Consider the following 26,290-nt stretch of genomic DNA (forward strand, 5'->3'; position numbering starts at 1 on the left):
TCGATCACAATCATTATTTGAACCGTATTTCAAACGCAGTAACAAAGTAATCATTGGAAGTTGGTGGGAGGAGTTATAGGAGGACAGGCTCATTTTAAAGACTGGAATGGAATAAATGGATTCAAACATGTTGATACCCTTCCTTTGATTAAATTCCAGACATTAAAATGAGCCCATCCCCCTATACCTCCTTCCACCAGTTTCTTCTGACACATATGCATAATTAGGATAATGTATACATAACCATACAGTAGTAGGCTAGGCCAAGAGATTAGCATTAGGCAACAGTGACACCTGCAGCGACCTAAAAAAGAGAGATCCAAACTAGAACACTCCACTGGCCACTGACTTTGAAATGCATGCATGGACACTCCCACAAATGTAGTCTATGATGACTACATTGTAGCAATTTTGAGTTTATTAATGATACAGAAACATTGTTGACCATACATGCTTAGACTTGCCTAGTTAAAATATATATATATATATACACTAAGTGGAAATCATAGAACATCATTCAGTGTCACATTTAGGAAACGATTATAAGAATGGGTAGCCTGTTTCGTCTCTCTCGTGTTTAAATATCCCTCCATCAGTCCTTCGTTTGGCGAATAAAATACAGTTTTTCAAAATACAGTATTTCAGTTTTAAATACTGTACCAAAATATACTTTCTCTGTCAGCTCTTTGGCGCCCAACAATCGCACGCATGAGGACCATACCAAGTATAAATAATGGGGATGTGATAAAACTGAATGCTAATAATAAATATGTTGTATGTACTTGTATAAATCAAATTCACATTCATACATATCCTTAGTATATCTGTATTTTAACGGGTAAACGAGTAACATTTTATATTTCGATTGTATCTCATATTCATTAATAAAAATATCTATGCTCCCCCTCTTTTCTCATTATTGACTGTTCCATTTCATCCCGCTCGTGACGCCATTTTCCTTGTTGTTTCTCTTTCGCCAGGATATTTCAACAAACTTGGATACATGCATTTTGAACAAATATTCACAATAATCACTTTAAAGGCCCACCTTCCCTTTATTGAAGGAGAAGGGGTATTTATTGAAGTTGTTTGTTTCGCTTTCTGAGGAAAGTTCCTGATTAGGCGACCATGTACATCAAACAGGTAAACTAGCGGCGCGAGCTCCATGTCGACGACCCGCTCTCTGAAAATGATGCTTGCGGCCTAGCCAGATAGCTAGCTGTAGCTAAGAAGTATTGTAAATAAATTAACATTTACACGTAGCTAGCTAGCTAGATATAGTCTACAATACTGCACTTAGAAAAGTAATCTACAAAAAGGGTCATGTGCCGGATTGCAAACAATTCTGGATCATGTCTGTCAGTAGGCTAGTTAGCTGAGGTACTAGTAGTAGTGATGCTAGTCGCTCGCTAATGTTATAGTAGCTAGCAATATGTGGTAACTTTCTTCAATCTAGCTAACGTAACTAGTTAGTGCAGATTAGTGCAGATACATTAACTATTTTGCCAGTTAGCTATCAAGACAAGCCATTCATAAAGTAGTCACATTAGCTAGCTATTAAGATAACGTTGTTTGTTATTAGCTAAGCTAGCTCGGAAGATACTGCCCCATCCAGCTTGCATAACATTAGTTTGCCTTTTGACATAGCTAAGAAGTTAGCTGGCTAGCAATTGTTGGCAGCTAATTTCAACATCCTGTGAAAATAAACTATTGGTGAATGTCTGAATCGTTTATTCAATGCAATGGTGCTGTAACTAGCAAGCTTGGATCATTTAAGATTTGTGATAGCAGTTGCACTTTCCGTTCTTATCCTCTCAGGTCATCATTCAGGGGTTCCGCAGTTACAGGGACCAGACTGTGGTGGATCCTTTCAGTCCAAAGTCCAATGTCATCGGTGAGATTCTGCAAAGTTTACCCTCTCCCAAAACCTCTAGCTATCTTTAGTCATAAACAACACCTCACGATGTAGGTAGAGGAAACAATGGGCTGCTGCCTTTCCATCCATTGATTGATTGACTGACATTTCCCTCCCTGTGTGTTGTTTTCTCACAGTGGGAAGAAATGGATCTGGAAAAAGTAACTTTTTCTACGGTATGTGTGCGCTCTCCCCTTCTGATGTTTTCTACCACATGAAATTAGAAGAATATAAAAAATGGTGATGCATTTATTTGCTGTATATAATAAAAACAAATGTTTGTTTTTCTTTCAGCCATTCAGTTTGTGCTCAGTGATGAATTCAGCCATCTTCGCCCCGAACAGCGCCTGGCCTTGCTCCATGTAAGTAGTGGAAGTTATACTAACAGTAATGGATATTATATAATCCTCCGTCTGTTGTTCAAATCAAAATCAAATTTATTTGTCACATACACATGGTTAGCAGATGTTAATGTGAGTGTAGTGAAATGCTTGTGCTTCTAGTTCCGACAATGCAGTAGTAACCAACAAGTAATCTAACCTAACAATTCCACAACTACTACCTTATACACACAAGTGTAAAGGGGTAAAGAATATGTACATAAAGGTATATGAATGAGTGATGGTACAGAACGGCATAGGCAAGATGCAGTAGATGGTATCGAGTACAGTATATACATATGAGATGAGTAATGTAGGGTATGTAAACATTATATTAAGTGGCATTGTTTAAAGTGGCTAGTGATACATTTTTTTTTACATCCATTTCCATTATTACAGTGGCTGGAGTTGAGTCAGTATGTTGGCAGCAGCCACTCAATGTTAGTGGTGGCTGTTTAACAGTCTGATGGCCTTGAGATAGAAGCTGTTTTCAGTCTCTCGGTCCCTGCTTTGATGCACCTGTACTGACCTTGCCTTATGGATGATAGCGGGGTGAACAGGCAGTGGCTTGGGTGGTTGTTGTACTTGATGATCTTTATGGCCTTCCTGTGACATCGGGTGGTGTAGGTGTCCTGGAGGGCAGGTAGTTTGCCCCCGGTGATGCATTGTGCAGACCTCACTACCCTCTGGAGAGCCTTACGGTTGTGGGCGGAGCAGTTGCCGTACCAGGCGGTGATACAGCCTGACAAGATGCTCTCGATTGTGCATCTGTAGAAGTTTGTGAGTGCTTTTGGTGACAAGCTGAATTTCTACTGAGGTTGAAGAGGCGCTACTTCGCCTTCTTCACAACGCTGTCTGTGTGGGTGGACCAATTCAGTTTGTCCGTGATGTGTACGCCGAGGAACTTAAAACTTACTACCCTCTCCACTACTGTCCAATCCTCAGTCTCTTGTTAACCCCATAACACTGTTATAACAATGTTATTCCCTGTCACTGCAGGAGGGAACTGGTCCTCGTGTCATCTCAGCTTTTGTGGAGATTATATTTGACAATTCTGACAACAGGTTGCCGGTAAGTTTCTCACCAAACACAATTGTCACCTTTGGCTATTTAGTCAGTCATGTTTAGTTTGATATCTCTCCGTTCGTTGGTCAATAAATTCACCCTCCCTCCAGATCGACAAAGAGGAGGTATCCCTCCGCCGTGTCATCGGCGCCAAGAAGGACCAGTACTTCTTAGACAAGAAGATGGTGACGTAAGTGTCTGTTGACTGTCTGTTGTGACTGAGCAAAGATCGAAAATTGCCTCTCTATTTGAATATGTAACCATCATGTAATCAGCAATCATGTATGTTGATTTTGTTCCAGTAAAAATGACGTCATGAACCTCTTGGAGAGTGCTGGTTTCTCCCGTAGTAACCCCTACTACATCGTCAAGCAGGGGAAGGTAAGACGGCACTATGAACATATGCTCTAAACAGGCTCCGTTGTGCAACATTCATTTGTTATTTGCTGCAAACATGTTTCTTTGCACCACTGTGCTGACTATATATCTGTTCATACAACCCAACGTCTCATACAATGATATCTCAAGTAACATGTTTTCCCTTGTTTGTAATCTGTGTCCAGAACAACCATATAACTTTCTACATAAATTATACAAAGAATAACTTTAATATGTTTTGTCTCTCAAATGGCTACCCAGACTATTTGCGCCCCCCATCTTTATGCTGTTGCTACTCTGTTATTAACTCTACCTACATGCACGTATTACTTCGACTAACCGCTTCCCCCGCACATTGACTCCTGTACCGGTACCCCCTGTATGTAGCCTCGCTATTGTTATTTTACTGCTGCTCTTGAATTATTTGTTACTTTTATTTCTTGTTTTTTAGGTATTTTTCTTAACTGCATTGTTGGTTAAGGCCTTGTAAGTAAGCATTTCACTGTAAGGGCTACACCTGATGTATTCGGCGCATGTGACAAATAAAATTTGATTCATCATGTATCCAGATCAACCATATAACTTTATACATAGGATACCTTTCATATGTTTCCTCTCTTTATCCTGTATCCAGATCACTTTATACGTACGTTATACATGGGTATCGTTCATGTGTGTTTCCTCTCTTTATCATGTATCCAGATTAACCAGATGGCTACAGCCCCTGATTCCCAGCGTCTGAAGCTGCTGCGTGAGGTTGCAGGAACCAGGGTGTACGACGAGCGCAAGGAGGAGTCCATCTCCCTCATGAAGGAAACAGGTACAGTATAAGAACCAAAGTCTCTATATGTCTACGATGACACCATCTAAGACTCTGTTCACATGCATTCAGTCACCAGATCTAAGCAGAGGTATTCTGACTCACTACCTAAGATTGGTTGTGATTTAGACATTCAAAGTGTGCAGTTATCTACGGGGAAACAGTCGACTTTCAGGCGTATCGCACAAACTTTCAAAATAAATGCTGCTCTTTCAATTTCCAAATACTTTTCCAAGGAAAGGCTCTATAATTTAGTTCCCAGAATAAGCATCTCCCTTTCCTATTACTAATGGCCCTTGGTTGGGCCACCACAGCTGTAGATATAACTGTAGACCTAAATAACATACTGGTGCTCTGTTTTTGTGTTTCCCCCAGAGGGTAAGAGAGAGAAGATCAATGAGCTGCTGAAGTACATTGAGGAGCGTCTCCAGACCCTGGAGGATGAGAAGGAGGAGCTGGCTCAGTACCAGAAGTGGGACAAGATGAGGAGGGCTCTTGAGTACACTATCTATAACCAGGAGCTCAACGAGACACGTGCCAAGCTGGACGAGGTAACAAGATTTTTTTTAAATCAACTAAATGTGTTTATGGAGTTTGGGTTGAGAAATAAATATCTGTCAAATCAAATTGTATTCATCATGGGCACAGGATGTCTAACAAAAAGTAACTTTCAGTTGGTAGGGGTTTGCTTTTGTGGTCTGACCTTTCAAATTCTTCCTTTTTTAAATGGCATTTGATATTTTTGATTGCATAGTTAACTGTTCTTTAAATTTTGTTTCCTCTTTCAGTTGTCCTCCAAGAGAGAGACCTGTGGAGACAAGTCCAGACATCTGAGAGATGCCCAGCAGGATGCCAGAGACAAAGTAGAGGTAAGTGATTCTGCATACAGTATTTGCAAAGAATGGCTTGGGGTGTTTATGGATCTGATCAGCTTTTCACCTTACAGAGCCAAACTGTACTGAGCTGGCATGGTTACGCATCCATCCACCACAGTTCCTGTAACCGTGCTGAAAAGGACTAGGGGAGGGTTTGGGTTAGGGGAGGGTTTGATCGGGGGGGCTCATCACGCTCTAGCGACTCCTTGTGGCGGGCCGGGCGCCTGCAGGCTGATTTTGGTCATCTGTTGAATGGTGTTTCCTCCGACACACGACACAAGCGGGTTAAGCGGGGCGTTAAGAAGCGCGGTTTGGCGGGTCATGTTTCAAGGGGATGCATGACTAGACCTTCGCCTCTCCCGAGCCCGTTGGGGAGTTGCAGCGACGAGACAAGATTGTAATTGGATATCACAAAATTTAAGAGAAAAGGGGGGTAAAACAAAAATAGGTTTCTATCTTAGGGCTCCTGTGTATGTAAACCTCACCAGCTTTTTTTCTATTTCCTCTACAGTCAGTGTCCATCTAGTCTACGTATTATTCCTCTCATTGCCTCTTCTCCTCTTCCTCCCATTGAAGGAGACGGAGCGTGTGGTGCGTGAGAAGAAGTCTAAGATCAGTGCCATGAAGGAGGAGAAGGAGCAGCTGAGCTCAGAGAGACAGGAGCAGATTAAACAGAGGACCAAGCTGGAGCTCAAATCCAAAGACCTGCAGGAGGAGCTGGCCGGCAACAGTGAACAGAAGGTAGGGGAGCACAGTGGTGGGGTGGAGGGCGGGGTGCGTGTTTGAGATAGAGAATGGTGTGTGTAGTTGGCAACAGTGAACCGAAGAAACGGGGCGGTCAGAAACCTCCTCATCTGCGTCACTGTGTGTGGGTTTAGATGTGTGTGTGAGACCCCCCATCCTTACCTACTACGTACCTACCTCTCCATCCTCGAACGGGAGCCTCTTCATCTGCGTCAGTGATGATCCCCCCCACACCTCCAACACCCCCTACCTCTTCTTTTCTCCATCCACCCATCCCTCCCCCTTCTTTTTCTCAGAGGGTAAGGACAGAAGCCTCTCCATCTGCGTCACTGATTCACCACACACCTCCATCTCTCTCCCCTACTGCTAGTCTTAACCTCTCTTTCTCTCTCTCCCTGCATCCCTTCATTCTGGGCAGTGGCCCAAGGGAAGAGATCTGGCCCCAATCCCTGTGTGTGTTGCAGATTAGACGGCAGCATCTCAGCGAGGTTGGATTAGGCCCACCTGGCCGGGAGAATGTTGCAACAGCTTTCTTGTTAGCTTTGTTTTGTTGGGATGGTTGGAGGGGGCAGGAAGAGGGAAGTAGGGAGAAAGCGGGTGGGTGTACCTGCGTCATCTGCCTTTCTGACTGCTGGGAGTCTCATGATCCTATCTGAGTGATGTGGATCAAAGCAGACTTTAGGAAGCTCCCGGGCGGCGATGACATCGATGAAGGCAGCTCCCGGCACCTCTCTTCTTCAGAGGGGTTGGGTTAAATGAAGAAGACACATTTCAGTTGCATTGTTGTGCAACTGACTAGGTATCCCCTTTCCCTTATGGTTGACATATCCAGAGTAATCACGTGTGTAGATAAAATATTATCTGCTGGCGTTTGAACTTATTTCAGTGATGACCCCACACACATATGAGTATCCTCAAATGCCTCTGAGTGTCACCCGTTGTCACTACTTGTTTCTATTTAATAATAATGAATTCCTCCTCCAGAAACGTCTGCTGAAGGAGCGGCAGAAGCTGCTAGAGAAGATAGAGGAGAAGCAGAAGGAGCTGCAGGAGACTGAGCCCAAGTTCAACACTGTGAAGGAGAGGGAGGAGAGGGGCATCGCCAGGTCTGTAGGAAAACCCTACGCTGCTCAAGGCTCAACAATGAATTAATCGTTTGTAATAGGCAACAACTTTTTAATGTATTAGTAAAAGGATATTTACTCATGTTCCCCCCATGTAATGTTAATGACACCTGATGATGAGCCACTAGAAAGTGAATGAAGTTGGTTGTCTTGTAATCCTCATTGGTGAAAGACTGGAGAGTGTCCAACATGGCACCTTAGTAGTAGGCCACTAAATAAGGATTAAGCTCCCCTTCAGAATTGTTTTCTGAACTTCCCTATGTACCTTTTAACACCTCCTGGCATCCCTCGCTCCACCCAGACTGGCCCAGGCCACCCAGGAGAGAACAGACCTGTACGCCAAGCAGGGCCGTGGCAGCCAGTTTACTTCTAAAGAGGAGAGGGACAAGTGGATCAAGAAGGAACTCAAGTCCCTAGACCAGGCCATCAATGACAAGAAGAGGCAGATTGCTGCCATCCATAAAGACCTGGAGGACACTGAGACCAACAAGGAGAAGAACCTGGAACAGTATAGTGTATAGAACCTTACTCATGACTCATTAACAGTTCAATTGGAACTATTATGGTTGATTATAGTGCGAATGATATTATTTAAATAGAACGTTTGATTCTGTTCTAGATTTCACTCTGTTCTATAATTCTTGGGATCAAGTTTCTATTTGACTGGTCTGTTTTCCCCTGTAGAAACTGGACCAGGACCTGAATGAGGTGAAGACCAGGGTGGAAGAGCTGGACAAGAAATACTACGAAGTCAAGAATAAGAAGGACGAGCTGCAGAGCGAGAGAAAGTAAGATCATGATCTATATCTTAATCATTTGTTTTGCTCCATCTTGTTTCTTGGGTTGTGTTATTGCACTGTTAGGCAAAGATATTGATTTGAACCTGTAAATCTTTACTTCGTCTTCGCGCTTTTCTTTCTTCTTTACTGCTTTTTGGTCAATGTTCATTGAGTCATCATTTGTGCTTTTATTTATAGATTCTATCTTTATAAATTGTAACTTTCTTTGCTCTTTTTTTATTTTATTTTTTACTCTTTCCTCATTGAGTCATGGGTTTGCACTTTAAATATTTATTTACTTAGAAAATATGTATCTACTTTGTCTGGAATCCAAGACGAAGGCCTATAAGCCCTGACTCGATCTCCACCGTGTTAAAGGTTGGATGGTTGTTCCCCTTAAGACTTACATTCAGCTTCCGCCTGGCAACCTTTATTTCCTTACCAGACTGGTCTGCTCTGCTGTGAATGTCAGCATGCCCTTCCCCTCTCCTCTCCTTAACAATGGAGAGGTATTTATAACCCTGTGAGGTGGATGCTGCCTGGTGCTTTGCACTGTGTGCTGTAGAGAGGGGCCTTGAGATACTGAGTTGTGTGAGGGGGAGGGAGAAGACCAGAGACGATGAATAGAATATGACATATGGATCATTAATGTTTACAATAGAGCTGCTCTCAAAATTAAGGCATTTTCCTGGAAATGATTCAACAAAATTAGCATCTACAATATTTGCCCTGGCTGCATAATTTGGTACAATGTCTTTTGGACTGAATGACAAGTTAATGCATTAAACTAGCAGTGTGTTTGTCTGTGTGCCTCCAACAGCTATCTGTGGCGGGAGGAGAACGCTGAGCAGCAAGCCCTGGCAGCCAAACGAGAGGAGCTGGAGAAGAAACAACAGCTCCTTAGAGCAGCCACCGGCAAGGTCAGTGTGACCTCCTACCCAACGAAACACACACACACACTCGCACCTTAGCATGCATTGTCATATCATGCATATCATCATACTGCCACCTGTAAGGTCAAAATAACCTCTCCCCTATTGCGTTAGATTGACCTATGAGTCATATTAATTATAGAAGACCCACCTTCACCTCTACATGAATGTCTATGTAATCCATTTCATCCTACTAGCCTTATGCTAAACCATGTGTGGTAGTTCCATTTATCTATGAATCAATGCCAGATTAGATAGGACACACACCTTCCCCTTTACACGTGATCATACTAGCCTTGTGGTAAATCTTCTGAGGCAATCAGAAATGACAAAGGTCACACCTTTACATACACCCATCCATTTATATACTCCCTGCCCCACGGCCAAGGAGAAAGATACACACACCTTCACACGGACACTCATTTCCACACATTTACTGTTTACTACCAGTCATGTCATGGGCCTGGTGTTACAGATGAATTACTAAGTCCACACCATGAAATAAAGGCTACACACACGCCGTCTCACTACCTACTCAACCGATGGTCGGTGGCTCGGCTTTGGCAACGATGAGTCACTGATGAAAGCAATCCCACCTGAACACTGAAGATTCACTTTGTGACTCCATTATTGGGGAAAGAGAGAGAGGTAGTGATTTTGTGACTCAACCAATTATTAGGGAAAGAAATTGGGTAGAGGTAAAGACAGTCTAACAAAGAATCAGCCCACCCCTTTCTTCCCACTCTCCTAGAAATCTACAGTGTATGTCTATGACTCAGCTGCTTTTTTCAGTCACACTCTAATCAGTCCTTTCTTCAATCAAAATCTCCTCAAAATGACGTTCTATCAAAATTCCAGGTGGTTAGCTTGGTGATTGCCGTCTTTACTTGCTTGAGTGGTCCGGTCGAAGCTGACTTATACCCGGGACGTCACAGAGAGTACTTATCTTTTGGACTACAGAATGTGGAAAATCACTATTTTCACCTACGTAGACTAGTGATGGGCACTATTATTATAAATATCCAAACGGACGTTAGTTTTCAATGACTTCCGAGAGTACATACAAAGATAGACCATGACATTTTAATAAAACAACAGTTTGTCCGTTTTTATGACTGGGCCCCATAACAAACAGATAAAGAGGTGCCGGTAGCCTACACACTTTTCATGCATGGGGCTTATTGTGGGTCAATCAAAGCTTCACTACCATCAAAGGCTCCATGTGTAGCAAGTGAACTGGGAGATTTCTAATCAATGCTAAATGGATTTAGAATTATGGAATTAAATTGGCTAAATTATGATGATTCGGCTACAATGAGCAACCAACAAGTAGGCTGTTTTAATATGAATTGAGTTGTAGACAAGGACATGGGGATCAAAACAAGTGCTTTCTTTAAAACATCTAAGACACTTGTATGACGACACTTGTATGACGCCACAGATAAATATGCATTTAAAAATAGTTTAAATGTTAAGGTAAATCTTGCTGTTTTTGTCCACACTAGGCCATTCTGAACGGTATTGACAGCATCAACAAGGTGCTGGAGCATTTCCGCAGAAAGGGGATCAACCAGCACGTCATCAACGGTTACCATGGCATCGTCATGAACAACTTTGAGTGTGAGCCCGCCTTTTACACCTGTGTGGAGGTCACCGCGGGAACCAGGTGAGTGACGAGCTCTTTTTCAATAGTATTTTTTTTGTATTCCTTATGTCTTTCTTTTCTCCTGGATTGGAGGACACATTGGAGGAGAAGATCTGAGTTTCTTCCTCTCTGACCTCCGGGGTGTTTTGAGAGGGAGACGGGGAGAGGGGACACACTGAATCGTGGAAAGACCATTGAGAAGGCCAGAGAGAAGCTTGTTTCCTCAATGTAAAAGTAACTGTTACTCAAACTTGTTGGCTCATACTCCTTCATGTCCCCCTCCCGACCAGGTTGTTTTACCACATAGTGGAGACAGACGAGGTGAGCACCAAGATCCTGACGGAGTTCAACAAGATGAACCTGCCTGGAGAGGTCACCTTCCTGCCCCTCAGCAAGCTGGACGTCAGGGACACCGCCTACCCTGAGACCAACGTAAGGGAATATTCTTGAATGGAATTGTCCTAAAAGTGTAACCAAGCAAAAAAATCTACTATCCCTCAAATACCGTACTATGTATTTGACCCAGGCCTGCTATGACTTAGGCTCGTCAAAGAGTGTTAAACTGACCTATATTTCTTCTCTCTCTTTTAGGATGCCATCCCTATGATCAGCAAGCTGCGCTACAGCCAGCAGTTTGACAAGGCCTTCAAGCACGTGTTTGGAAAGACCCTGATCTGTCGTAGCATGGAGGTGTCCACCCAGCTGGCCAGGGCATTCACCATGGACTGTATAACACTGGAGGGTAGGTATCGACTAACGTGATCAAGATGACAATTAATGTAAATGACAGCAATTCTCATCTGCCTTTTACAGTCTATGTTCAAGTAACTAGAGTTTTCTTGGTGTAGATTTTGAAGTGTTTCGGTTTTTGTTGTTGTGTTTGTGAGTTGAGATCACAGGTTTTTTTCTGCTGCAGAGGTGACCAGCACAGTACCATACCAGTTAGTGTGCTGTGGGACAGTTTAGTAATTTAGTTAATTGTAATTTAAAAATAAATTAAAATCTGGTGTGTGATTTTGTTATTTATATATATTTTTTGTTATTTTTTGTTATTGTGTCTCTCAGGAGACCAGGTGTCCCACCGTGGAGCACTGACAGGGGGTTACTATGACACCAGGAAGTCACGTCTGGAGCTGCAGAAGGACATGAGGAAGGCTGAGGAGGAGCTGGGAGAGCTGGAGGCTAAACTCAATGAGAACCTCCGCAGGAACATCGAACATATCTTTTAACTCCATTGTTAGTTTTTTGGTTCATTCATTCATACAGATCTTCCTAGTCCTCTAAATTAGAGACCCAAACAGATTTTTTTGTAGGGCCTTATAAAATTAGATTGTTTTTGTCTAATATCCGCTTTGTTTCTCCCCAAATTCTGTTTTCTCCATTTTTTGTTTTTCCAGGTTTCTGTTTTCCCTTGTTTCTTCAGGTTTTCGTTCTCAAAATCACACTTTAAAAAAAGAAAACGAAAAACAACTTAATTGGAAATGTGTATTTTTGGATGTGGTTACCCTTTTCATTCTAGTGCACACCAAGCTCTTGACTGTTGTTTAAATCAAATCAAATTGTATTAGTCACATGCGCCGATAATAGCAGGTGTAGACCTTACAGTGAAATGCTTACTTACGAGCCCCTAACCAACAACACTTTAAGAAGTACAAAAAAAAAGTATATATATATATATATACAGGGGGTGCCGGTACAGAGTCAATGTGCAGAGGCACCAGTTAGTTGAGGTAGTATGTACATAGAGTAGAGTTAATTTGTGTTTTTGTAATGCACGTGACGGTAGAGATTGCAAAACACATACTGATGCAAATAACCATATTCTGCCAGGTAAGCATAGGCTACTTTGTAGTTAACATTTAAATGGAAAGGTTTTTGGGAAAGCCCTTTCCATCTAACAAGACTTTTCATTAGCATCATCTCGAATGGCTACAACAAGGTGGTAGACACGCAGTTTTAGGAAATACGAATAACTAATGCATTCTGTTAATTTATTATGATAAACTTTGGAAAATTAATATTCAATACATTTAGTTGAGTCCCTACTAAGTTCAATGCGTTTAAAAAAAAAAAATATATATTGTTGAATTCCGTTTTAATATCTGGATTCCATGATTCTGTCTGCGTTTTCCACATCGGGGATTTTATAGGCACTGTTTATGTTTCTGATTAGTCAGGAATACAGGCATGTATTGATTTGTGATTTGACCCATTTACCATGGTCCTGTCTCAGTCTAGCTTGTCGTACACTAACTCCACTCCCTACAGTGGACCTGAAGTGAGTCACACCAGAGATACTAATATGCCATTTTAGTCCTAAATACAGGGGCTCAGTAGGTGATGGTGTGTTGTCATCTCTCTCGCTCTAAGTTGGAGGAGAACTAATGTGTAAAAGATGAACAGGTTTCGTATTGAAATGGCTGGGATAGTGTGTGTGGTGTTTCATGTCATTTAGTTGTAAAACATGGGGATTAAGCAGGTAATGGAGTGTCATGTTTTCCTCTCCCTGGTTCTCAGGAGGTTGTGTGTGATTGGCTGGTTGGAGGGTATTTCATGCCTCCAGGTTATGTCTTGAACCCAGCAGGAGGGAGGAGGTGTGTGTAAGTGGATGTTGAAGGATTACATGTATAATATGAGTGTGTGTGATGGCGAGCCAGAGGATTAGCTAGAGTGTGAGAGAAAGAGAAAGAGGGAGAGCAAGAGCATTGCCCTCAGACCTCTTTCTCTGTGAGTCACTGGTAGTGTGTGCCTGCGCTTGAGTTGATTGTTGACATGGCATCACTCCTGTAAGCCCCCAGCAATGAGTCAGAGGTTCAATCAATGATTTTAAAAGGATGTTTATTTATATAGATATATATTTTTATCTACACCACCACTGGCCCTTAGGTAAGCTTGCCATTAGGGAGATGCCTGTCTGTTTTATTTTAAATCAGTCTTTAAGGGGGCAATCTGTCATTGCTACATCATTTTTTGACTTATTAATTATGATATGGACCCATTGAATCAAATTTAGAAATGACTGATGAGCTTAGTTCACCTGTCATACCCCCCAAAAAATATGCCAATGTTTGTAAATGTAAACAAACACTATATCGACTCAAAACATGGTTAAAACTATAATTTTGATATCATGGACAGTCAGTCCTATGCATTTGAGAGCAGTTACATTTCTCCAGCCCTGTCCCTCAGCTTTTAACCCAAACGGGCAAGGAGTCCAGGGAGTCCATTTTTTATTGTTTAAATTGCTGATGGCCACTTCAATTGTATGGAAAACGAAAGATCTAGTTTTGGATAATTTGAGTTTAACCAATACAATGTTACATGCTTTGAGCCTTTCCAAAAGTGTTATAAAATCCCAAAAACCAACCAATCAATCAATTGAACAATGATATCCATCATGTATGAAGTATGTTCCTTAACCCTCCCCTGTATATATCAACAATGAGATATATAGGTCCTATTTGTATATAAAGTATGTTCCGTAACCCTGTATGTAACAACAATGAGATCTATAGGTTATATAGGTCCTATTTGTTTATAAAGTATGTTCCTTAACCCTGCATCACGTATCAACAATGAGATCGACCAGCTGATGAACCAGATGCAACAGATTGAGACCCAGCAGAGGAAGTTCAAGGCCTCCAGAGACTCCATCCTGTCTGAGATGAAGATGCTCAAGGAGAAGAGGCAGCAGTCCGAGAAGACGTTCATGCCGAAGGTGAGGTTGATTTGGACTTCTATGTCTCTTGGTTTCTATCGGGCCCTATTCAAGGGAATCATGAATAAAATGTAGCCGTAGTTGACTGAATCAGACCGTGATCCAGTTCAGCGTTATGACAGAAAATGTCAGATTGTTTTGAGATTCAGAAAAGTACCGTACACATCCAGGAGGATGATAAGAAGGGTGTATTTTTATACCCTACAAATGTCAGTATTATGCTGCCATGACAAGCACCCCGCCTTTTTACATCTGAGAAAATGCAGCAGTCTGAGACATTCATGCCTTAGGTAGCCTACAGTTATATAGCTAACTTTATGGTTGTCCACCAGTTGAACACATTGCTGCACTGTTCTAGCATAAACTGTGCCTGCTGCTTGCAAACCAAATGTCATCTTTTGGGCTTTGATGAAGTAATTTCAACCCATTTAATCTCTCCTCACAGCATCGCTCTCTCCAGTCTCTAGAGGCCAGTCTCCATTCCATGGAGTCTACCCTGTAACTCTTCCTCTCTTCAACTATCTCTCCTTTGTTCTCTCCTCACAGCAACGTTCACTGCAGTCTCTAGAGGCCAGTCTCCATGCCATGGAGTCCACCAGGGAGTCTCTGAAGGCTGAGCTGGGGACAGACCTGCTCTCTCAGCTCAGTCTGGAGGACCAGAGACGTGTGGATGACCTCAACGACGAGATCAGACAGCTGCAGCAGGTAAGGAGACAGTTAATGAAAGACTACAGGGGGAACAAGTTTAAACGGGGCACTGTGTGGATGTATGGTTGTATGTGGTGTTTGAATGGCTGGATAGCTAGATGGTTTTACCTACTGTTAAGACCTTGACGTCGAAATCAGGCCACTCCAACATGTAAACATTACAGCTAGAGACAGGAAACACGTTTAAATGGGGCACAGATTATATCTAGAATGAATGAATTACATTTTTATTTTTGTCAAATCGCTAATTGCCAACCCATCCCTTTAATTGACACATAAACAAACATTGCAATACCACAGTGAATTATTGTAATGATCATTCTTCTTCTGTTCTCTGCATTAGCATCGCATAAAGAGGGAAACAAGTTCAATCAATACATAATAGTAAATAAGGTTATCCAAACAGTAATTATATTCCTAGAGCAGTAAAATCATACATGCATGCATATACAGATAAATAAATAAATATTAAACAGAAGACATTTAAACCCAGTCTGGCACAAAGAGAAGATTCATTTGGGAGACAAGCCTATACACAATCTATATACACACGTACAATTTACCACATATAAGGTAAATATTTTTTACAATGTAATTATAGGTAGCCCTTTTCTTTTACTCCAGGCTTTATCTAAATTTTCCACAAATGGAAATACACAATGGACCAAATAAAATGTGTTTCTCCTCCTCAAAGGTCAGTAGCCTATTGTTGAGGATGGATGAATATAATTTATAAATCCTCCAAAAAGGTCAGTAGCCTATTGTTGAGGATGGATGAATATAATTTATAAACCGTACTTAATGAACTTATGACTCTATAGTTCAGTGGCACTTCCGGGTCATTGTTTTGAAGATATGGGATTCACTATAGACTTGTATGGCAGTATACTGTACTCATAAACAAATTTGGAGCAAATTATATAGGACTTCAATTAATTATTATTTTTTGTATTTTTTTAACCTTTATTTAACTAGGCAAGTCAGTTAAGAACAAATGATTTTTTACAATGACAGCCTACCGTCAATTTAGGTGATTTTTAAACCTCATTAGGCTAAACACTTAGCCTAAACACAATCACTTTCTTAACTTTTGCAGACAGCTCCTCATTTAAGTACGGGTTACATATATACGAGGGAACATGTGTAATATCAGAGTTCAGCCCCCTTCCCTGACTTCCATTGGAATTTTCTTATGTCATTTTGGTAACAACTTGTTTATTTGGCTCAAACTGTTGAGGATTTATTGTCTGTATCCCTTCAAGGTGTAATAACTGCGCTCTCTTATATCTCCGTTTAAATAGGTGCAGTCTTTTATCAAACACAGGCTAATTTTTCTTAAATTCCTTCCTAAAATGTTCTCTTGTGTTCCTATCTTTACATTGTAAAAATAAGTACTTAGTCTTGCGCATTACTGACCATAGATCCTTTACCTTATCATTCCAATAAGGCTTGTTTGGCTTGTAAGCTTTCCTGGACTTCCTTATTCGCATACTTTTTTTTCATATTTCAGAATATATAGTGTCACAAAATGTTTCATACCACACATCTAAATCAAATGCTGTTTCTTGGCAAGGTATTGATGAGTTCCACCAGAGCTCTACGTGCCAGTTCAGAACATAGAAAGTCATTTAGCACATTTATCTTCTTGTAATTAGGCCTGTACGGGGTATTATATTCTTGTAATCAGGCCTGTACGAGGTATGTATCGTCTTGTAATTTGGCCTGTACGGGGTATGTATATTCTTGTAATTTGGCCTGTACGGGGTATGTATCTTCTTGTAATTAGGCCTGTACGGGGTATGTATCTTCTTGTAATTTGGCCTGTACGGTGTATGTCTCTTCTGCCCCGAATGATGTATTACCTGGTTGAGGAAGTTTGTGGATATTATCAAGAATACAGACAGTGATTGAATGAATACCGAAAGTTCACTTGATTCTAATTTATCACCCTGTCCCTGATGATAGAAGAAAATGATGGCTTATGGTCATTTCACTGTCTTGTTCCTTCCGTTGTTATATCATACATGGATTGTTAACAGTTTTGTCTTTGCCTTTTTGATACAAAAACACACAAACACCCTCAGACTCACAGTCGATTTTTAAGTGTCCTCGATGAGTTGAGTGCTAGCTAGCTGCGGTGGTGTGGGCACTGCATTCACAGCCAACCACACAGACACACTACCAGCTGCTCACAATGACCACCTCAGTAGCCACCTCAGCCGTTCTATCTGCTAACGTTATGCAATCGTCCCCGATTATAGAAATAGACTCATGTTCTGTACAGGAGTAGGTAGACGGCTGTGACCCTCAGTCTCCTCTCTCTTTCTCTCCCCGCCTGCAGTTCTTTTCAGATTTTTTTTTCTCTAAATTCATTTCTCTTTCTTTCTTATGAAGGCTCCTTTGTTTGGGGTGGGGGGGTACGCTCTATTTCTCTCATCTATTCTATTACATACAGAGGGAGTCTCTCTCTGAAATGTGTTCTGTATTTTGTTATGAAAGATGAGGACATGAATGTTGAACAACAAACATGATTGTTGTGTTTGTGTGTGATGTATTGTTGTATGAAAGGAGCAATTCATCATGTTATCTTTGTGTGTAGGACAACAGGCAGCTGCTGAATGAGAGGATCAAGCTGGAGGGGATCATGACCAGGGTGGAGACGTACCTCAACGAGAACCTACGGAAACGCCTCGACCAAGTAGAACAGGTATGGTGTTACACATTGTGCAAAACTAAAACTAGAACAAGTCCGGTTCCACAGTAGAGATACGGTTCCAGAATTTTTCAAACAGAAACTAGAACCGGTCTGGTTCCAGAATGACTAGATGGGAACCTAGGTAGGTAGAATTCCAGAATATCACAATAGTGACATTTTTATTATTATTTTTAGTTTATTTAATCTTCAACATTTTTTTCAGTCCGAATTTATTTCACAATGTCTCGTGACCCCACCCCACATATTTACACAACCTTAAAATTGCAACATTAACTTTTTTACATCAACAAATAACCTTCAATTCATTACATTTTAATATGTTATCAAACTGAAAAGAAACCATTAAAAAAATACTCAATAAAATGTACTTTTTCTAAATATCTTTCTCAAAAACGTTTGTATGTTGTCCCATACGATAACCTGTACTGTTTATTTTTTTGTTCCCGACTTTGAATTCCACTGCTGTAGGAGATGTATGAGCTGAGAGGAACATAGGGAAGGGCTTGTGAATGTGTTTGTTACTCCTTATTAACTTATTTCTCCATGTGATCCTGTAGGAGTTGAATGAGCTGAGAGAGACTGAGGGAGGCACCATGCTCACAGCCACCTCCTCAGAGCTGGAGGGAATCAACAAACGCATCAAAGATACACTGGCACGCTCCGAGGGTAGGTCTCTCACACACACACACACACACACACACACACACACACACACACACACACACACACACACACACACACACACACACACACACACACACACACACAGGCATTAGCAATATAAATAATGGAGCTCACAGGAAGTATTGTATTGGTCTCTCTTGAACAGTAGTACCTTATTTGACCTGAATTGATGAAAACCTACACACAATCGTCAATATCAATAGAGGTACAACTCAAGTATAATAGTTACGTCTTCAAAGTGCCAACTGTCCCTGTTCATCCCCCAGACCTGGATGTGCTGATCGACAAGGCGGAGATTGAGGTCAAGGACCACGCCAAGAGCATGGACCGCTGGAAGAACGTAGAGAAGGAACAGAACGACGCCATCAACCATGACACCAAGGAGTTGGAGAAGATGACCAACCGACAGGTCCGCCTTTTGAATCGTCAGCTATATTAGAGTTCAGTGTTTCCATTATTTTGGATAGATTGGGGGTAAGGCCCTGCAATAAACTAGATCCTGCCCAGTCGGTGTACAGAAACAGGAGATGGGCTCCTGCTCCTATGAGCCGTTCTGGCTCGCACAAACCAAGGCTACTTACTGTACCTTATTAGGATGCCCATTGACTGACCCCATGACGACTGCTAATCTTCCTGCGGTCCATACACACGACTAAAAATACTTGACAATTTATGTTGAAAAGACGACAGTAGTAGACATTTAAAAACATTTGATAAGCAGATATTAGTATAGTTTAAAATACCTGATAGGTAACACCTGTTATTGCGTCTTGTGTCTCTGATCATTGCTGATGCTGTGTGGTAATAAAGTACTGTTACTACTACTAAAGCCATATTGCTACTGTTGCTACTCCTACTACAGGGCATGCTGCTGAAGAAGAAAGAGGAGTGCATGAAGAAGATCAGGGAGCTGGGGTCCTTACCCCAGGAGGCCTTCGAGAAGTACCAGACCCTCACACTCAAACAGGTGAATTCTCTCTCTCGGAATAAAACACACACACACACACACACACACACACACACACACACACACTCTCTCTAGGGATAAACCTGCACACTCCCTAGGGATAAACCTGCACACATACTCTGAACACACACTCTATAGGTAAACACACTCTCTCTTTTTCTCTCTCTCGCTCTCTTTTTCTCTCTCTCTCTCTCTGGACTCCCTGTCCTGTTTTTAACTTTCAGGACTTTGATTAGCAGCAAAAAGCCAAACAGTCACGACGACAATAATCTCAGAGAGCCTCCTCAAGCCTCGACCGAGGGGCCAGGGCCTGGTCACAAACACACGGCTGAGACACCGCCCACCCACTCTCACACTTATGAAAGCAGCAGCAGCCACCTCACTGTGACTCAGACACCTAGTTAGCCGGCTCCTGCCGCCAGACATCCCTGGGCACCTCGGTGTGTGTCGAGTGGGCTGCTGGCTCATCTCTCATAAGTGTGTCTCCTTGACCAGACTAGAAATATCCCATACTTCGTGAGGATGAGCGTTAGCTTCCTTAATCTTTCTCCCCAAGACATTGAGTTTTGATTAGCTGGCCAGGTCAGATAGTGGATTCTAGAAGTGGATGAAGCCAAAGGATGATAGTCTACCTCTTATACAGCCTCTCTTTATGATAGGTCTCTTGACTTGACATAGAAACTGAAGATTATTAATAGTTTTGAGTGTTTTGAAGGGATACGTGTCAGAGTTGGGATTATGGTTATTTTAACTCCTCTTCATACTCAAGAGATGATGATTAGAAATATCATCTTTGGCACTTTGCCATCGAGCTTTTCGCCTGAATCGTGTATGTCTACAATACAGCATGCGTAGTAACGCGTTACCTCGCCTCTTCATCCAAATGTTCCTCTCCACAAGTTGTTCTGTAAGCTGAAGCAGTGAAACACAGAGCTGAAGAAGTACGGCCACGAGAACAAGACATGTTTAATGTTACCCTAACTCTCTCTCTCTTCCTCTCCCTCCCTCTGTAGCTGTTCCGTAAGCTAGAGCAGTGCAACACAGAGCTGAAGAAGTACAGCCACGTGAACAAGAAGGCCCTGGACCAGTTTGTCAACTTCTCTGAGCAGAAGGAGAAGCTGATCAAGCGCCAGGACGAGCTGGAGCGAGGACACAAGTCCATCATGGAGCTCATGAACGTGCTGGAGCTCAGGAAGTACGAGGCCATCCAGCTCACATTCAAACAGGTACGTTGTCCTCACTGGGCAAGTACCCAACCCCTTCATTAGGTGACGGGTGCGCTTCAACCCTTGAATCAAAATCTCAATCGAGTCTCAAATTGGTACGCTTTCAACCTGATTTACATCTCTAACAGATAGACTGTGATGCCTTCTGCACATACACCTGTACCCCTGAGCAAGGTCTCAATCAGAGTATTCAACCCCCGAATAAGTCCTTAACCTTCAACACAAATGTTCATGATTTAACCATATGAAACTCAAGACTCCAAATGAAGGACATGGTTGTTGAGTTCTGTCAGCATGAGTTCAATCAAGCACATTCACATTGCTGGATTGATAATAGTAGTTTTTACTTACAAGTTCTTTTAATTTTACAGTAATAATCTCTGTTCCAAAGTGACTAACCAGGGCCTCCCGGGTGGCGCAGTGGTCTAAGCATCGCAGTGCTAGCTGTGCCACCAGAGACTCTGGGTTCGAGCCCAGGCTCTGTCGCAGTCGCGACCGGGAGATCCATGGGGCGATGCACAATTGGCCGAGCGTCGTCCGGGTTAGGGAGGGATATCCTTGTCTCATCGCGCACTAGTGACTCCTGTGGCGGGCCCGGGCGCAGTGCATGCTAACCAAGGTCGCCAGGTGCACGGTGTTATCTCCGACACAGCGATGAGACAAGATAGTAACTACTAACAATTGGGTACTACGAAAAGGGGGGTAAAATTTTAAATATATATATTTTTTTAAAGTGACCATATCAGGACAAATTCCATCTTTCCTCTCTTCAGGTGTCTAAGAACTTCAGTGAGGTGTTCCAGAAGCTGGTTCCAGGGGGCAAGGCCACCCTGGTGATGAAAAAGGGTGACACGGAGGGGGGTCAATCCCAGGACGAGGGGGAGGGGGGCACCGACAGCGAGAAGGGCTCAGGCTCTCAGAGCAGTGTGCCCTCTGTAGACCAGTTCACCGGAGTCGGCATCAGGGTAAGAATGTTTGTGGACCGGTGTGTGTGTTTGAGAGTGAACCCGAGAACCACTAGAGATTTGTGATAAATAGTGTAAATGTCATATGTACTCTGAATAGCTTTTATACAGTATTTTTTTCTCCCAATTTTACACTGCTCTAATCAAAGAGTAGTCTCCCAGTGTCGATACCACATTACACTTATTTTTTATGCGTACACAGAGACGACACCAATTGTTGGTCATGGAAATCTGGTTAAAAGTCATGAAATTCGATATGTCAATGTGTATGTAGAAAGTATGCATACCCACATTTTGTTGTTACGTCCTGAATTCAATATAGATAAACATTCAAATACATATCACCCATCTACACACATGCCCCATAAGGACAGTGAAAACATGTTTTCAGATTTTAAAAAACAACAACTAATTTATAGAACATTTTATACAGAAATATCTCATGTAAATAGGTATTCACACCCCTGAGTCAATGTTACAATCATCTTTGGCAGCGATTACAGCTGTGAGTCTTTCTGGGTAAGTCTAAGAGCTTTGCACACCTGGATTGTACAATATTTGCCCATTTATTATTTAAAAAATTATTCAAGCTCTGTCAAGTTGGATGTTGGTCATTGCTAGACAGCCATTTTCAAGTTTTGCAATAGATTTTCAAGCCAATTTAAGTAAAAACGGTATTCGTCTTGGTAAGCAACTCCAGTGTATATTTGGCCTTGTGTTTTTAGATTATTGTCCTGCTGAAAGGTTCATTTGGTTCTGTGTCTTTTGGGAAGCAGACTGAACCAGGTTTTCCTCTTAGCTCCATTCCATTTATTTTTATCCTAAACTCCCTAGTCCTTGCCGACAACAAGCATACCCATTACATGATGCAGCCACCACTATGCTTGAAAATATGAAGTGTTGTGTTGTTGGATTTGCCCCAAACATAACGCTTTATATTCAGGACAAAGTTAATTTCTTTGCCAAATTTTTTTAGTGCCTTATTGCAAACGTTTTTTTTTTTTTATGTATTCTTACATGCTTATTTTGACTCATTTAGATTAGTCATTTAGATTAGTATTATGGAGTAACTACAATGTTGTTGATCCATCCTCAGTTTTCTATCACAGCCATTAAACTCTGTAACTGTTTTAAAGTCACCATTGGCCTCATGGTTTCCTTCCTCTCTGACAACTGAGTTAGGAAGGACGCCTGTATCTTTGTAGTGATTGGGTGTATTTATACACCATCCATAGTGTCATTAATAACTTAACCAAGCTCAAAGGGATACATTTTTACCAATGGGTGCCCTTTGCGAGGTATTTGTGGTTGACTCTGTGTTTGAATTTCACTGCTCGACTGAGGGACCTTGCAGATAATTGTATGTGTCGGGTACAGAGATGAGGTAGTCATTTATGTTAAACACTATTATTGAACACACATAGTGAGTCCATACAACTTACTTGTTAAGCAAATATTTACTCCTTAACATGTTTAGGCTTGCCGTAACAAAAGGGTTGAATACTTACTGATTCAAGACATTTCAGCTTTTCATTTTTTATTAGTTAAAAAAAACATAATTCCACTTTGACATTATGGTGTATTTTGTGTAGGCCAGTGATACAAAATCTCTATTGAATCCATTTTAAATTCAGGCTGTAACACAACAAAATGTGGAAAAAGTCAAGGGGCGTGAATACTTTCCGAAGGCACTGTATGTGTATATCCTTTTCAATAATATTCCACATTTGTTTCTCTGGTCTTGCCCCCTCCAGGTGTCGTTCACGGGGAAGCAGGGGGAGATGAGGGAGATGCAGCAGCTCTCTGGAGGTCAGAAGTCCCTGGTGGCCCTGGCCCTCATCTTCGCCATCCAGAAGTGTGACCCCGCTCCTTTCTACCTGTTTGATGAGATCGACCAGGCCCTGGACGCACAGCACAGGAAGGCTGTCTCGGGTAATAACACCACTCATAGCAAATAAATACAGCATATTGCCTCCCTTGGATAAGAAGAGATGGAATAAGTGTGTTGAATTTACAGCTCGCCTTTCTGTCTTGATTTTCAATGGGTGGCAGGTAGCTTAGCAGTTAAGAGCATTGGGCCAGTAACTGGAAGGTCGCTGTTTCAAATCCCAGAGCCAAATTGGTCGATGTGCCCTTGAGCAAAGCACTTAACCCTAATTGCTCCTGTGAGTCACTCTGGAGTGTCTGATGAATGACAAATGTATCTGTAAAATAAATGTTCTGACTTTAATAAGTCTGAATTTACAGCTAGCATTTCTGTCTTGATTTTCAATGTTCGGCCTTCCACAACCCTTGCCTGGCTGCCCGAACTCCTTGCTCCGGCCAAACGCTACGCCCATAGACGTTAGTTTCTTCTCCACAATGAGTCTGGATCTGAGTACCTCCCCAACGATTTCTAGAACTCGAACATGTTGTGATTGGTCCCAGAAACGGATGGGTTGGGCCAGAGCCCGAACACACTTAAGCAAAGCAGCAATTTGAAAATTCGTCATTGGCTTTGATACTTTTGATTGGTTAGAAATGATCCAATAGCTGTTGACTTTGTTTTGTACAACACCCATCATTTTGACGTCCCCACAAACGGCTTCAATGATGGCAGTCAACTGAAGTATATAGAGCAGTGGAAGAATTCAGTTTGGGTCGTCAGGCAACCACAATCCTTCAAGCAAGCATGAAGAAATGTGAGCATTATAACTTAACATGTATAAATCTCTTATCCTTACCAGTGTGTGATGTGTGTTCCAGATATGATTGTAGAGCTGGCGGGCCATGCCCAGTTTATCACCACTACGTTCAGACCTGAGCTTCTGGAGTCAGCCGACAAGTTCTACGGAGTCAAGTTCAGAAACAAGGTGGAGTTACTTACACCTTTATACGTTGGTCCACATCGGTATGAATGTGTGGGTACTGGTTACTCACTCACTGGCTAGTTTTAGACTAGTTTAATAACCTCTGGCATTCAGAGACGTGAAAAGTATGTTTCATAAGATGGTTGTCTCAGTGGAACTCAGACACAGGCATTGGTCACTCACTGTGTGTGTGTTTCCAGGTGAGTCACATTGACGTGATCTCGGCAGAGCAGGCGAAAGACTTTGTGGAGGACGACACTACCCATGGTTAAGAATAATCAACTCTTCCTCATCCACCTCCGTAGTGCACTGCCTATCTCTGAGCCTTCAGTCCTCTCCACTCCGACAGAACTCAACCAGGACTCTATGGTCAGCCATTATTGGAATCTATTCCCACTCTAGCGTCAGAACTCCCAGGTCCATCATCTAGCGTTCAGTAGCTCCACCACTGTTCCCTCCTCTATGACATCGTTATGACGACATCCATTGTCTTAGTGGCCGAGGAGGGGAAATAAAAGTTCATTTAAAAAATAAAATTGTTTTCAGGTGGTCATGTTGATGTTTGAGATGAGGGTTGAATTTCAGTGCTGGCGCAGCCTTTGACCTCATTGTATATTGAAAATGGAGACCTTTTCAGATTTAAATGCATGTTCTTTTTTCATTTGAAGCTGTTGGTCTGTGCTGATGTTGTGCCGAGGATTTTTCCTCATAAATTGGTTGGTCACTTTGAATCTCAAACTGTGAGGTATAGTGAAAGACAGAAATAATAACCCGTTTGTCAGAATAATCTTTTTTAAGATATGACATATTATTAACTTGTTGTAATGTCGTTACCAGAAAAATGGTTTGAAACAATCTGAATTTTTTTAATTCTTTCTTTTTGTTAACGGTGTCTTGGCATTCCCTGTTGTAGGTCATTATCTTGTAACCAGTTAGTTCTACACTGACTGCAGCATTTTAACTATTTGTTCTCTCCATATTACTCTATTAGAAAACAATAAAAATTGTATAAGAACATTTCCTGAAGAGAAGTTGTGTGCATTTGTAGTGAAGTAAGTTGTAGTGTGACATGTGATCTGTGTTGCATTATACCACTGGGTGGCGCTAGGTTACAAACTCTTCACCTCCCGAACCATACATCTGTCTGGTAACTACATGGACCACAAATAAGATGAAGTTACACCACGAGGTGTAACGAGGGATCTATAATATACATAGTGAATGTCTAGAGGAGTGGCACAGAGATTGATTTGTGATCATGACACTTAATATCACCAAATGAGCCTACTGGTGTTTCATGCTGTAGGATGTAATATCAGACATGGGGATCATATCAGTGAAGAGGCTAGCTACCAGAAACCCAGTTGAACATTCAATGGCCACCATTGAATGAATTTCATTCTGCCATGCGGGGCACCTAAATATGACGAAGAAAATATATTTCTACCACTGAGCCTGATTGTATTTCTGAAGTTGGTTGATAAGATGTCAATCTGAAACAGTATAGTGGTATGACTAGTCAGGAAGGTAATGAAACCCAGATTAACATCTGATCAAAGGCCCTAATTGAACCATTGAATGGATTTCAAACTGCCAAGTGGGACACCCAGAAGTTAATTGTGATCCTCTCGTCTCCTCACACTTTTTATTTTCTGTCTGATGAAATCCCCATGCCCTAGCCTGGCCCAATGTCTGTTTGTGCTGTCTTGCCAGTTAGTCTCTCTGGGACCAGGGTAACCCAGTGCCCTGTTCATGAATGTAAAAGGGTGAGACCCCCCCCCAGACCGTGTACCCAGAGTC

General features: G+C 41.9%; 1 protein-coding gene across 1 annotated transcript; it reads left to right on the plus strand.

The window, feature by feature from the left end:
* Positions 1-936: 936 nt before the first annotated feature.
* On the plus strand, positions 937-25,507 carry smc3 (structural maintenance of chromosomes 3). Its single transcript, XM_064962021.1, has 30 exons — positions 937-1,143; positions 1,819-1,894; positions 2,053-2,091; positions 2,210-2,277; positions 3,295-3,366; positions 3,471-3,550; positions 3,663-3,741; positions 4,441-4,558; positions 4,934-5,109; positions 5,347-5,427; positions 6,010-6,174; positions 7,162-7,283; positions 7,603-7,816; positions 7,986-8,089; positions 8,901-9,000; positions 10,518-10,678; positions 10,948-11,089; positions 11,249-11,399; positions 11,723-11,873; positions 14,222-14,375; positions 14,922-15,080; positions 17,683-17,790; positions 18,357-18,465; positions 18,750-18,892; positions 19,346-19,450; positions 20,464-20,676; positions 21,450-21,641; positions 23,396-23,573; positions 24,387-24,493; positions 24,691-25,507. The coding sequence occupies exons 1-30, from the start codon at positions 1,129-1,131 to the stop codon at positions 24,760-24,762; spliced, it is 3,654 nt and encodes a 1,217-aa protein (XP_064818093.1). The 5' UTR covers positions 937-1,128; the 3' UTR covers positions 24,763-25,507.
* The last annotated feature ends 783 nt before the right edge of the window (positions 25,508-26,290 follow it).

This window comes from Oncorhynchus masou, chromosome 5, assembly GCF_036934945.1.
Source record: "Oncorhynchus masou masou isolate Uvic2021 chromosome 5, UVic_Omas_1.1, whole genome shotgun sequence".
Classification (NCBI taxonomy): domain Eukaryota; kingdom Metazoa; phylum Chordata; class Actinopteri; order Salmoniformes; family Salmonidae; genus Oncorhynchus; species Oncorhynchus masou.